The sequence below is a fragment of the Numenius arquata genome, chromosome 5, assembly GCF_964106895.1.
Source record: "Numenius arquata chromosome 5, bNumArq3.hap1.1, whole genome shotgun sequence".
NCBI lineage: Eukaryota > Metazoa > Chordata > Aves > Charadriiformes > Scolopacidae > Numenius > Numenius arquata.
In genome coordinates, this window is record NC_133580.1 from 13565358 (window position 1) to 13577592 (window position 12235).

General features: G+C 43.7%; 1 protein-coding gene across 3 annotated transcripts in view; it reads right to left on the reverse strand.

The window, feature by feature from the left end:
- The window catches only part of CAPN6 (calpain 6), a 54824-nt gene extending 42757 nt beyond the window's left edge, over positions 1–12067 (reverse strand). For 2 of the 3 annotated variants that reach the window (XM_074147253.1, XM_074147252.1), the window contains exon 1: positions 11819–11983. In XM_074147253.1, coding sequence (XP_074003354.1) covers positions 11819–11983 — 165 coding nt within the window. Of the gene's footprint in view, positions 1–11818 lie in introns of all 3 variants that reach the window. The other variant, XM_074147251.1, reaches the window with a different exon arrangement.
- Positions 12068–12235: the final 168 nt, after the last annotated feature.

Below are 12235 nucleotides of genomic sequence, written 5' to 3' on the forward strand. Positions count from 1 at the left end.
CTTAGGAGAATAAAACAGTGTCTGCTTCAGTCCCAGTAGCACTTCTTCAACTAAACACCTACCTCAAAAAGTGAGAACCTCCCCTCCCAAGTTCTGGAGCACTAAGTTCTCCCATGTTTTCATTTTTCAAATTTATTAACACACAGAAGCACAATTAAGGTCTCTTCAGGGCTAAGCATGCTGCCAGAGTAAGGCATTACCAGTCTGCTGCAGAAAGGTGAGGAGAAACACAAAAACCTAGAACAAAGCAGATTTCCTGTTCCTATTTCTGATGAACCTTCTCAAACACAGAAACAGAGCCCATCTAAATGAAATAACAAAGTTTTCAGGGCTTCTTATTTAAAGCATGCTGAGCCACTGCACACTGAACTCCTCAGTACACCTCAGCCTTGATTTGAACAACAGACACTGGTCTAGGAAAATGGGCCATGGACAAGGGTCACACAGCTGTACATAGCCCTCTGAGACTTGAGTCCCAGCCACTGCCAGCAATAACTGCCGGAATGGATTAAGGGAGTTAAGAGATCCCTACTTGTTTGTTTGGCTTTGTGAGAGGAGTCCTCAGGGCACCGCACACAGCTCTGCTCACTTCCTCCCTACAGGAACAAAACAATCAGGAAAGAAAGTGCTCAACAACATATCTGTGACAGCCCTTTGCATTTCATGATTGCTCTGCCCAATAACTTCTCAATGCTTCTTGGACCCATATTCTAGAAAAGCAGATGGCTGTGCTGTCCATCTGGAATATCACTATTTTCCCAACATTATCTATCATATATCTATCACTATTATCCCCATCATTACTCTTAGCACATGCAAATACTCACTCACCTCAATGAGGAAACAAAAAATTTTTTTAAATCCCCCTTATAAAGTTAACACCACTCAAATTTTATGGCACAGATTCTGGGTCTCTGTCTGCCTTCAAAATGCCACAGATTTGCCCTGGTGTGACAATGCAAGTCCAAAGCACTGCTTCATCCTTCCTCCCACTGCACCATTCTGCTTCCCAAGTCCCTGTCAGACATCCATATAGGTACATCCATGCCTGCCTGCTCCAGGCAGGGACCTCTGAGCGTGAAGCACTTGCAGTTATTAACAGTCATTGGGACCAGACACAAAACTTAGTGCATAGTGACTCTGGCACCCACAGCCCATCATATAAGCTTCGTATTTAAGTAGAAACTGGGTTGGCATTGTCACAGCTAGGAATGCTGTTGCAAGTGAACCAAGATTTCAGGTTGCTGAGAGCTTATATCGGTGAAATTTAAAGTTTATATTGCTTTAAAATTCTCTCTCTGTAAAATGCAATCAAAACCAAAATATTTGCTGTTAACAAGATTCTTGTGGGGTCCAGTGCACAGCAAACTTCCAGAGACAAGCCTGTTAATTATTAATTTGATGTTTTGGTGACAAAGGTTACTTTAGAATAATAACAGGTCAAATCCGCAGACAAAGCCCATACGCATTTTCCAACTCAAAACTCTACAATAAACCCCAATCAGAACACCTGCTGGAAGACGAGGGAGGACTTGTAGCAGGGTGTGTCACAACCACTGTGAAAGGATCAGCGTCGTGTGGAACATGAACTAGCACAGTGGCCACAGCACGGGTACTTCGACCCAGGGTGGTCTCCCATCCAGGCTACTCCACTTTCACTATGATCAACATGACATGCCCTCAGGTGCTTGAGGAGGGATATCTTGTGGCAGCTGTCTCTTCTGCTCCGGCAATAAAGGCCTTTCCCTTCGCTTTACAGGAGTTGACTCCATATGAGATTAAGAACAGATGAATAACAATGTTAATCCTAAACACAGGAGACTAAATTGTACGCTCTTCAGTGCCTCCTTTGGAGTCACCCCATTTCCCCAGGCTGCTTTCAGATGTTGTGAGCTGTCAAGCATGTTTTACATGGCTAACATAACAAAAATGTTCCTGTTCGATTCTTCCTTCTCTAGCCAAATGGGAAAAAACCCTGTTCCCAGTTGTGAAACACACAAGCACACTGCCCCCAAAAAACACCTTTGCCGTTTCTCGGCCAAGTAGATGAAAGCAGATTCTGAATCCAGCTGATCCCAGAATTACAGCCATACAGTAAGGATAAGACTTGTTTTGACCTGGATTTGAAAGACCTTGCCCTCTACTTTTGGACACCACCTCCTACTAGACCAATTGTACAGGGACTTTGTAAACCCTAGTGTTCCAGTCTGTGGATCACCAGGATACAAGAACAGTGATAGCCAAGATGTACAGAAGATTGCTAACTCTACTAAATCTACCCTCACTAAACAAATAAAGCTTGAGGGAGATTTTTTTTAGTCTCTCCGACAAAAAAACAAGGTTTGGAAGCCAAGTACCAGCACTAATTTTATTCTTAAAGAAACAGCATGATGGAATCTTGCCTACAGGATCTCAAATGGGTGGCAGTATCACTAACATTCACCCATCACCCCATCCCTTCCCTCCTAGCTCAAAATTAAATCTAACAACCTGAAGACAATTCTACTTAATTGCAACTGCATCATCTTCTGTGAGATCTGACTGCCAATCCCTGCCATTTGAATGTGCAGTTGCTAGGGCAACGGGTGTGAAGAGCATGCTTTTGTGTTGCCACATGCATCTCTGGGAGCTGTGCCAACATCTGAGCTCCCACAGCTGGGATAGATTTAACACCTTCCTCCCCAGGAGCAGCCTGTCCTTACTTCCAGTGTGGGGCTACGGCAGCCAGCCCTTGGCAAGCAGCTCCTCCTCCTCTGCAGATTGACACCTGCAGGAGAACGACAGATGGCTGCAGCCAAGCTCAGTATAATCAAGCACAGAGGATGCTGTAACACTTTATCAAATCAAATGTTCAGCAGTGCTAGACTTCATTTGCAGGAGGTTATGGGGTACACAGTTCATCGTGTACATAGCTGATGAGGGGGAAAAAAGACAATTTACCAACACTTAAAAATCATTTTCTTCTGGTGGTTTCCCATCTACCCGTTGTCATCCCCTCACCCACCCCCTCCATACGAACAGAAGGCTGCATCGTAACTAGAAGACTACACGGTTTTCTCTCCGCCTCCACAATTTTAACCTAGAAAAGATGATTGATATGTACAGAAACCTTCCCATCGAGCTCTCCACTTATCTTCCAGGGCAGACTGCTTCCCAGAGTTTAGCTCCTAATTTCTTTCCTCTCTATATAGGATGAAGGGTTTAAACTTAGGTCAGAGCCTACTTTGCCTATGATCTTTTGTACCTCTTTTGAATCTGCTCTTCTATAAAAATTAAGGTGCACTCCAGCCCTTCCCTTTATATATGCACACATGTACGTCTAGCAAAGAAACATCTGACTTAACCTTTTCAATAGCTGAGAACAAGCTGGAGCTCAAGATTGCAAGCTAAATCTGCTTTTAATGGCAAGTAAAACTACTCGTAACAATGGCAAATAGCCTCCCTGCTACTGCACTTGTGTAATCACAGCTAACTGCTGCATACGAAAGTGCCCGTTAAAATGATAAATAGTGTAATCTAGGAAGTCCTATAATTCTCTAAGAGACCTATACAGCACCAGTAATGGAGTGCAATGTCTGAAAGTCACCCACTGAAGGTTACAGTTAGTACCTCAGACTCAATTGGTCTGTCTGTGGAGGACAACATCCATGGAGTTACGATCTTTGTGACAAACACAAAAGGAAAAAGAAGCCAACTAAGATTTATTTCATGTTAGTGCAAGGCTGAGTTTTTCAAAGTCCTCTTCCCCTACAAACATGTTCCAGAGAAGCACAACAAATAAGCAAGCTGCAAGACACTGGCACATGGCTCACACAACCTACAACTTGAAACCACCCTTGTATTCCCATCAATGCCTCCAGATGTTTGAGGCACATAAAGGGATTTGTGAGCTCCCTCAAAGCTCAGCAGAGGCTCACCACCACACTTTGAAACAGATTTCCTCACCTCTCAGATTCAGGCACATTCCACATGTGCCAGTATCTCAAGTACAAAAACAAGTGTCACAGCACACAGGGCTTTGCAAATTGTGTTCATCTGCACTTCGAGTCAATAACCACCAGTGATAGAGAAACATGGACAATTCTGGGCATAGCCAGAGAAACAAAACCCAAAACTTCAGCTGTTTCAAGACGTGTCAGCAGCCTTTGCAGAATAAGTCATATTTTCACAGAAAAACAATAATCAGATCCTGCAAAGCTTGAGGGGTGAGGAGGGACCTCTATTGTGATTAAGCAAGAACACTGGCGTTGCCCTGTGTTTTTAACTGGAAAGAAGAGGCTGAAGGAAGAGAAAAGCATATTCAGTTCTGAGAAAGTGATCATGAAATCAAGAGCTACACTCCAGAAGGGAGCTGGAGGCGTGGGGAGGGAATCTGGCAAACCAAAGACGTGTCACTATTCACAGGGGTTGTTACAATCAAATCAGTTTGTCACGCAGAAGGCAGCAATGTAACTACACTGTGCTGCTAAGAGTTCACATCACTTTATCATGCCAGTTTATGGAATTCCCCTTTAATCTTCACTCTCCTCCAGCTCTGGATTATCCCCAGACCCCATCCTGGCAGATACCCCAGGGCGCAATGAGCTGTCACTCCACTCCACGCCCTGAACCTGTTCTTGCTCAAATCCAGATGCAGTACCAGGACACCTCCCTCTCCAGTGCCTCTCCTGCATGCATTACTGGGCTCTGACGCGTAGTCCCTAACATAAGCACATGTCTCTGGTCTTGTTCACAGTCAAACTGGAAAATAGGGTTAGACTGCAGCAATCCAGTTACAGAAGAGACAGAGGAATCAAATGATGAAGCCATGCATTCATTATCTCTGAGGGGCATTTAACCCAGATGTGCTTACATCTGACAGCCAAGTCTTTTATGACACTCATTCCACAAAGTGTATGAGGACTGGGATACTGTTAAGCATTCTGGAGGACTGCTTGCCGTGACCACAAATTTTGTCATTGAGAATATGTGTGGAATAAAGAACAGTAATGCAAAATACGTAAAGCTAACCCAGGCTAAGTGCCCAGGCAGGCATGCCCCAAGCCTCCTCTCCCTTCCAAAGGAGGGCAACATCTTCTAAGACAGGTGGCGGGGGCAGGGGAAAGGTTTCCAAGGTTCAAATCAGCACTTGCAAATATGAAGGTGTTTTAGCTGCAGAGACAACTGATCATCTTCCACCAGTTAGAAGCAAACAAAAGCTGATGCCACCTTTAAGAAACACATGCAGGTGCAGAAGTTGGAGCTCCTGAGTTCTCCAGCACCTCAGTCCCTCACACTGCTCTGGATAAGTCACCAACCAGCTCATCCCACACTCCCCGATTTTGGAACTGGGGAGACACTAGTTCTGTTTATTCCCATGGCTGTATCATTCCAGAACACAGTGGCTTATTTCCTGATCCTTTCCACTTGCGTGGTGATAACCATTCCTGAAAGTGTTGGAAAACTGCCAAGAAGAGTGAAGAATTGGGCCCATGGCACACAGTGTTTCTAGGAACACAGGGCAGGCAGTGGGCCACGAGTATGCAATTCTCCACTTTGTCAGATATCTGACCTTTGGCACCTGTGAGTTAATGGGGATTTAATCAAACACAGCAGCAGTCCCTCCCAGGACACAAAAGTGGTTTCTTGGGAAGCAGTTCAGCAGGACTGTCACACAGTATCCTTCAGTGCTGTCTTACTGAAAAAGAACCAGCTCTGTCTTTCCACAACATAAGGGGACAATCACAGCCCTTTCAGAAAGGGAAGATGCAGATGAAAGCAAAACCAGGGCTTATGAAACAGAGGGTCAAGCAGGGAAACCAGGAAAGCACATGATAAGACTCTCATTCTGTAGGATCAGACTATTCTTTTCCTTTATGAATAACTGAAGAATGTCGCTTATCTCTGAAGCAAGCTTAACCACTCTTTTCCCACATGGATGCCTGCCCCAGTTGGGGGATCACTGCTATTTGTTTAACGCTGACAAAGATGTCCTTGTGATTTAATACTTTTTGCAAGGTCAGTGCTCAGTGAAAAAGCTGAGACAAACCCAAGCTTTAGTTAAAAACAAAACAGACAAAATATCCTTTCAGTGATAGTTTGGGTTCCCAGGTATTGTCACTTGAGCTGCTTGCTGCAAAAAGCAGATGCTGAGCAGGACCACCACACAGAGGCAGTGTTTGCCCTTGGTAAGGGGTTAACCGGGACAGGTGGCCCAGGACACCTCAGGGCCAGCAGAGATGGCAGGGGGGCAAGCGGTTTCTCCTACCTCTCAGCAGGAGACAGCTCTCCCCAGCCCCACTTCAGCCTGGCAGAGGGGATGGAAACTCCAGGGAAATCGCAGGAAAAGAGCAAGATGGCCTTTGATACTAATATCAATGGGAAGAAAAAGTGTCCACCAATGGTGAGGGGGATTCTTTCTTCCTCTTTTTCTAGCAAATCAGCACGTTTTTCCCCTCAGAAAATTTCAGGTGTTTTGTGTCTTACACTATTGTTTTTGATCTACATGGTGGGGGCTAGTTCTAAAAAGGAGACTCCTTCAGCTCTGCATTAGGTTCTAAAAGCACTTCCTGAAAACAGCTTTGCAAAATCAGCTATATAGAAACCCTTGCTCACAGACTGAGTCCTTCTGTCTGAGGACAGTTCTGATCAGCCCCTGCATGACTTCCCGCACAGCAGGCAGAAACATTGTCCTTCTGCAATGGTGTGGAGCAAACAGAAGAGGGAAGAACATACTTGATTCTCACGGGATGCAAGGGAGTGAAGTGCAGGTACTGCAATAGGAAGCTGGGGATATGCTGACCCAGCTCTTCCTCAGTGGCAGCACAAAAGCAGTGGGAGCACCTCCCTGCGTGGTGTTGAGGACAAAGGAGGGAATAAGCTGTACCTCATAAAGGCACGTTACAGCAAGGAAGTTTCCTTGCTCTAAAGGGCTCTGGAAGATGCCGCACCTTTGAAAAGGTCATGCTAGCTCAGTTATTATTTCTCAGTCCACCTGTAGAACTGAGATATTAGCAGAGCCCAACATCCTGAAACACCAGCAAAGGATTCGTGTTGTTGGCATCAACACCTGAATTCACCCTCTGGCTGGCAGGGACCAGGCACTTGTGGCATATGATTCATCTCATCCTGAAGCCAACAGCTCAGGTGCATCAGTTGAATCACACCCTAAATACATCAATTCCTGTCTACTGCCTGTAATGGAAGCTGGTGGTGACTGCTCCACATCAGACATCCACTATGAGCATCTCACCTTTGGGCAAGGCCAGTCCTGCCCAGAGTGCCCCATAAACTGCCATGGGCTGAGCAACCAAAGGGCTGGCCAGGACAGGCCCTCCCCTACCCTGGGACTACAGCAGGCCAGGAGACACTGACTACCAGGGAAACCAGACAGCAGTCTGACACCCGTGACATCTGTCATCAAGTGTCACTCTAAGATGATTTTTTTCTAAGAAATCAAGTCCAAAATGTCCAGATTTTCTTCGCAGAAGTGAAGAAGAATTTGGCATTTTTATACTATTTTTACTTTTCATAGCCCATCACTGGTATGGTGATAGAGAAACAAAGTAAAATAAGGTCCAAGCTCATTTTTCGGCAAATCTTCTGGCACATTCAGACTTTTCTTTTTCCTACCTAGAATAAAATATGGAATTTCAGAGTGCTACAACTCCATGTTTCAGCCAGCTCTATCAGATATCCCAGGTGGGGTCAGACGTTTTGAGCTCATTTACTACCCAGCAGTAAAATGCAGTATTATCAGCAAACACACACCTAAGCTCCTGTGTACAATCAGAACCTTCTTAGCCTGGCCTGCCAGCTTCATTCCATGCCACACTGCTCCAAAGAAACCAAGACCCAGTACTGCACATAAGCAGCATGCAACGCTCTTATTTGTTGGATGATCTTTCCATAACAACATTTCTCCTTGGAAAGTCACGCCATCCTAGGGAGACTGCATGGTAATTGCACAGTGCCTTTTGTGTTCACCAGTTTCTTAATACTGGGGTGCCACAGAAGTAACACTACCCTGTCTTTGTTCTCTTTCCCACAGAGACTTTAAAAGTACAAAACAAGTAATTAGTGTCAGATTGTTAATGACCTATCTCAGTGTGTCTGACTGGAATGTGCAAACAGAACATACTTAACATTGCAGGTGCAGATCCAAGGACAAAAGCAAAGTGGAAGAAACCCTTTACCCCTCCCTCCTCTTTTCTCTCTCTCGCTTGCACTCCTTTTTCCCATTAGAACAGAATAAAACCCTTTTGACTATACAGATGCTCTTCCTAAGCATTTGCTCTGTCTGGCCACCACCAACCACTTGGGGTAACTGAACGAAACATGAGCATATTTGTGAGCTGAAACTAGAAGACCAGCTTTCACCTCTCCTCAGCAAAGCTTTATATTCACAGATCCCAAATGTACTTGTTTGGACACCAGCATCAGCAACAGCAATTGCAGCAGCATCCCCCAGCTCCGTGTATACTGGGCAACACTCCCCAGCTGCTCAGACAGCTACACAGGCTTTCTAAAGCAAAAAGCCGTTTGTGCTAGTAGACAAGTACCAGCATCTGGACAGGCCATCTACTGCATATGCAGATGGCACGAGGACAGGAAACAGGGTATCACCATTTAGTTCCTTCACATTCAAAATGCTGTACAAACATTGGGGGGTGGCTGGGGGAGACACAGCTGTAGTTTCTGGGTGAGCTGGTGTAAGTGGCCTGCTCAGAATCTGGATCAGTAGATGACAGTTCTGGCCTTCGCCTTATGTTTACACTGCAAGGCCATTTCCCTCTCTGGAAAGCCCATCACTCCGAAAGGATAATTAAGCATTCAGCCAGTTAACCTAAGAGTACAATATAGTTCCATATGGCAGAAAGGAGATAACCCATGAACAAACATTGGAAAGCAGATCCTTATCTCTGTTCTGCTGCAGAGACAAGGCCCTCTCCACCACCTCCTAGGCATCAACTCCCTCTCCCACCCAAGAAGGGCAAGACTGGGATACTTCAGCTATTCTCCACAAATCTGTAGGAGTAGCCCTACATGGGCCCCAAGAGCTGCTCTGATTTGGAGCAAGGAAGGTACAGCTTTAGAATAGCACACGATCACAGCATGATTGAGCCTGAAAGGGACCTTTGGAGGTCAACCAGTCTAATGCCCCTATATCATCATCCAGATCATTAATGAAGATGTTCAACAGGACTGGACTCAGTATTGACCCTGGAGTACAATGCTAGTTACTGGTCTTCAACTAGACTTTGTACCAGTGTTCACCACCTTGAATGAACATGCACACAAAAGAATGGCCTAAAATGGCATCCATGTCTAGAGTTTAGCTCTTGCTTCACATTTCTTAGGAAGCAGTAAGGCTTTCCCTGACCTCACTGTGACTGGTTGCATGGTATTTCCCACTTCTAAGAGGGGATGAAAGATTCCAATAAACAGGAAAGCACTACATAAATAAAAATAAACCCAAAGACTTTGGAATGCCTACATTTTTTTCCCCAAGTTCATTCTCCCTGTTCTTCAGTCTCATGTCTTACTTGGAAAACTAAAATGAGAAGCACGAAAACAACCCTTGCTCTGCTCACTAAAATTTCATTATTGAAGCTGCTGTGAGAAATTAACACTATCAGGAAAATAAAGAAGAAAAAACCCAAACAGCCTAATACCACCCTAGCAAATACAGAGCAGCCTTGGTCAGCCTCATCCGTTAACCCCTGTCACAGAGGACTGGGAACAGTACCAGCTGCATATGGAGTAGATCACATTGTCATTGGCATCATGTTTTCTAAGAAAAGACACCCACGTTTGTGCTTCCAGAAGACTAACCCTAATCCCAAGTGTGGACATGAGTGGAGTAGAGGAAAAATTCATCATGCTTAAGGGTAAAACTACTCTATGGATCTGGCTAGAGGCTTCCACTGTCCTCTTCATTACACTTGTCAGAGTATACTCTCTGATGGAAAGCCACATTGTCAAAGTTGGAATGATTTTGTGTTCTTCTGAATTATTTCCTTATAGCTCTGAACTACTTTATAAATACAAGATATGTGAAGCATAAAACCTCAGAGCAAACCAATTAACAGACCCCAAATATAAGTAATATTAACAATTTGAAATGTCTAGTACATTAGTTGCAATTAGAAGCAAATTACATATTTGTTTTCCTGTTAAGATGGTAGTAAAAGTGGCAAACAGACATAAGCAAAATCAGTTGTGTACAGATGATAGCTGCTGATTTTGAATATAAAATCACTGGCGCATAATTGAAGTTTTATAGAAGACAAAATCCACAGTAACTTCAGCATAGCCATGCAGAGACCAGAGACGATACCAATCAATAAAGAAAACCTCCATTCCCTTTGGGTAAAAATTGGTCCTAAGATTTCACCAGAACCTCTCTGAAACACAGCCGAGGAAGAGGGTATCAAATTCACTACAGAACAAAGGTTTGCTTAGACACCTCTTAGGAACTCACCTTCTCTCTCCTCTGCATCAGCTACACATCTGTGTAGTTGAGTATTCCCCAAGAGAAGCTTGTGAGCTCCTGCCTTATATTGCAGAAGTCATTCAAAGTTCTTTAGACCTGTATGTAGCTGGGCTTTGTGCTTCCAGTATAATTAATACAAAAGGTAACCTGGCAGCCAACTACACACACAGGGTTTCCTTTTATCTTTGGCACTGTATAGAGAGTGAACCAACTGATTCTGGAAGCACAAATTAGTTCCCTGTTAAACAGAAATTAATCCATTTGCTTTGACCAGAAAGCGGGTATGTACTGATAATGAGGACTCTCAATTAATTCCATTGGTGCTAGTTAAAAATATCTGAGCATTTTTTTAGCATAACATTACCACTCCACCAATGGTGCCTTGCAGTTTGCCACCTCAGATAAACCCCTTGCTGGGCAGACTGTGGTTCTTCTCTTTCCTACTCTCTCCTCCAAGAAAAATTACAAATCATTTGTTTATACATATAAGTTAACTACTCAGCTGAGATTGGAGAAACTTCCCCTTGCTACTGTGAGATTTCCATTCCCCATACATTTTAATAAGGCACAAGTTACTCTGAAAAAATGTGGAGAGCTATAATATGAACAATAATCCCACATTATTGAGTTGTTTCCAGTATTCCAGGCAGGAAGATACTAGCTATTCAGCTAGTAAAATCTAATTGTCTATAGTGATTTTTTTGCAAGGGTTATATTTAACTTTAAAAAAAAAAAAAAAAAAGAGAGACAACTTGGGGGAGGAGGGGGCGCACTAGATTGGATAGCTAAAGCTCAGATTTTATATTTCAATTACTGTGCGTAAACACCAGGCCCTCACAAGTGACAGGTATTGAAGAGAAACTTGAGTTCAGAATCTCAACACCTTGCTCAAATGCTTCTGTCAACACAGCAACCTAGACAGGTACATATCCACAGACTGACCCAGCAAATGAAGAATTTATTAGCAGAATATATTCCTGTATTGACTGATCTATTACTGGTAGTCTTAATTAATTACTGGTATTCTTAACTAAATAGAGGCCTGATTTAAACATCACTATGGCTAGAGTCACCTCACACTGCTGCTTGCTATTAGAGAGCCATCAACTGTAAAAAGCATGATTATGCTGCACAGAATGCTCGCTTTTTGTCTTTTTACAGTAAGGCATGCTTTTCATCTCAGACAGCAGCATGACACAGAGCTGCCATCTGAATCACACAGTGACAAGAAATGAATGGAAAAAGGAGGGAGAATATACTCACGTAATTGTGTGTTAGCACAGAGAAGACAGTAGGAGTGGAACAATACAAACAGCAGCTCCTCACAAGGAGAGCATCAATTACCTTTGGGCGCTTCCATTCAACTTTCCTTGGTGGTGCTGATTGGTAGAAAAGGGACTCATCTGAGGCTGGAAACTCAGGATCTTCGAAGAGCTGTCTCTGCTGGATACACTGCCCTTTCAGCTCGTGGTACTTCTGATCTCTGAAGAGTTGCACTGATGAAGACATATCTTTCTGTCTAGATAAGATGAATATTGGCTTGTGCAAATTATGAAGGCTCTTTAAAGTTCATGGATGATACCACTCATTGGTCTTTAACAACAGAGCATGTAACTTGTTCTAAACCAGATTAATTACTCACTTTTGTTTAAAAAAACATATTATAAATTAAATTATGTCATGTAGTAGACTAGAAAGCCATAAAACCCAAGAAGATCTTCTATAGTAGGATGGTATTTTTGGCTGAACAGAATTTTTACC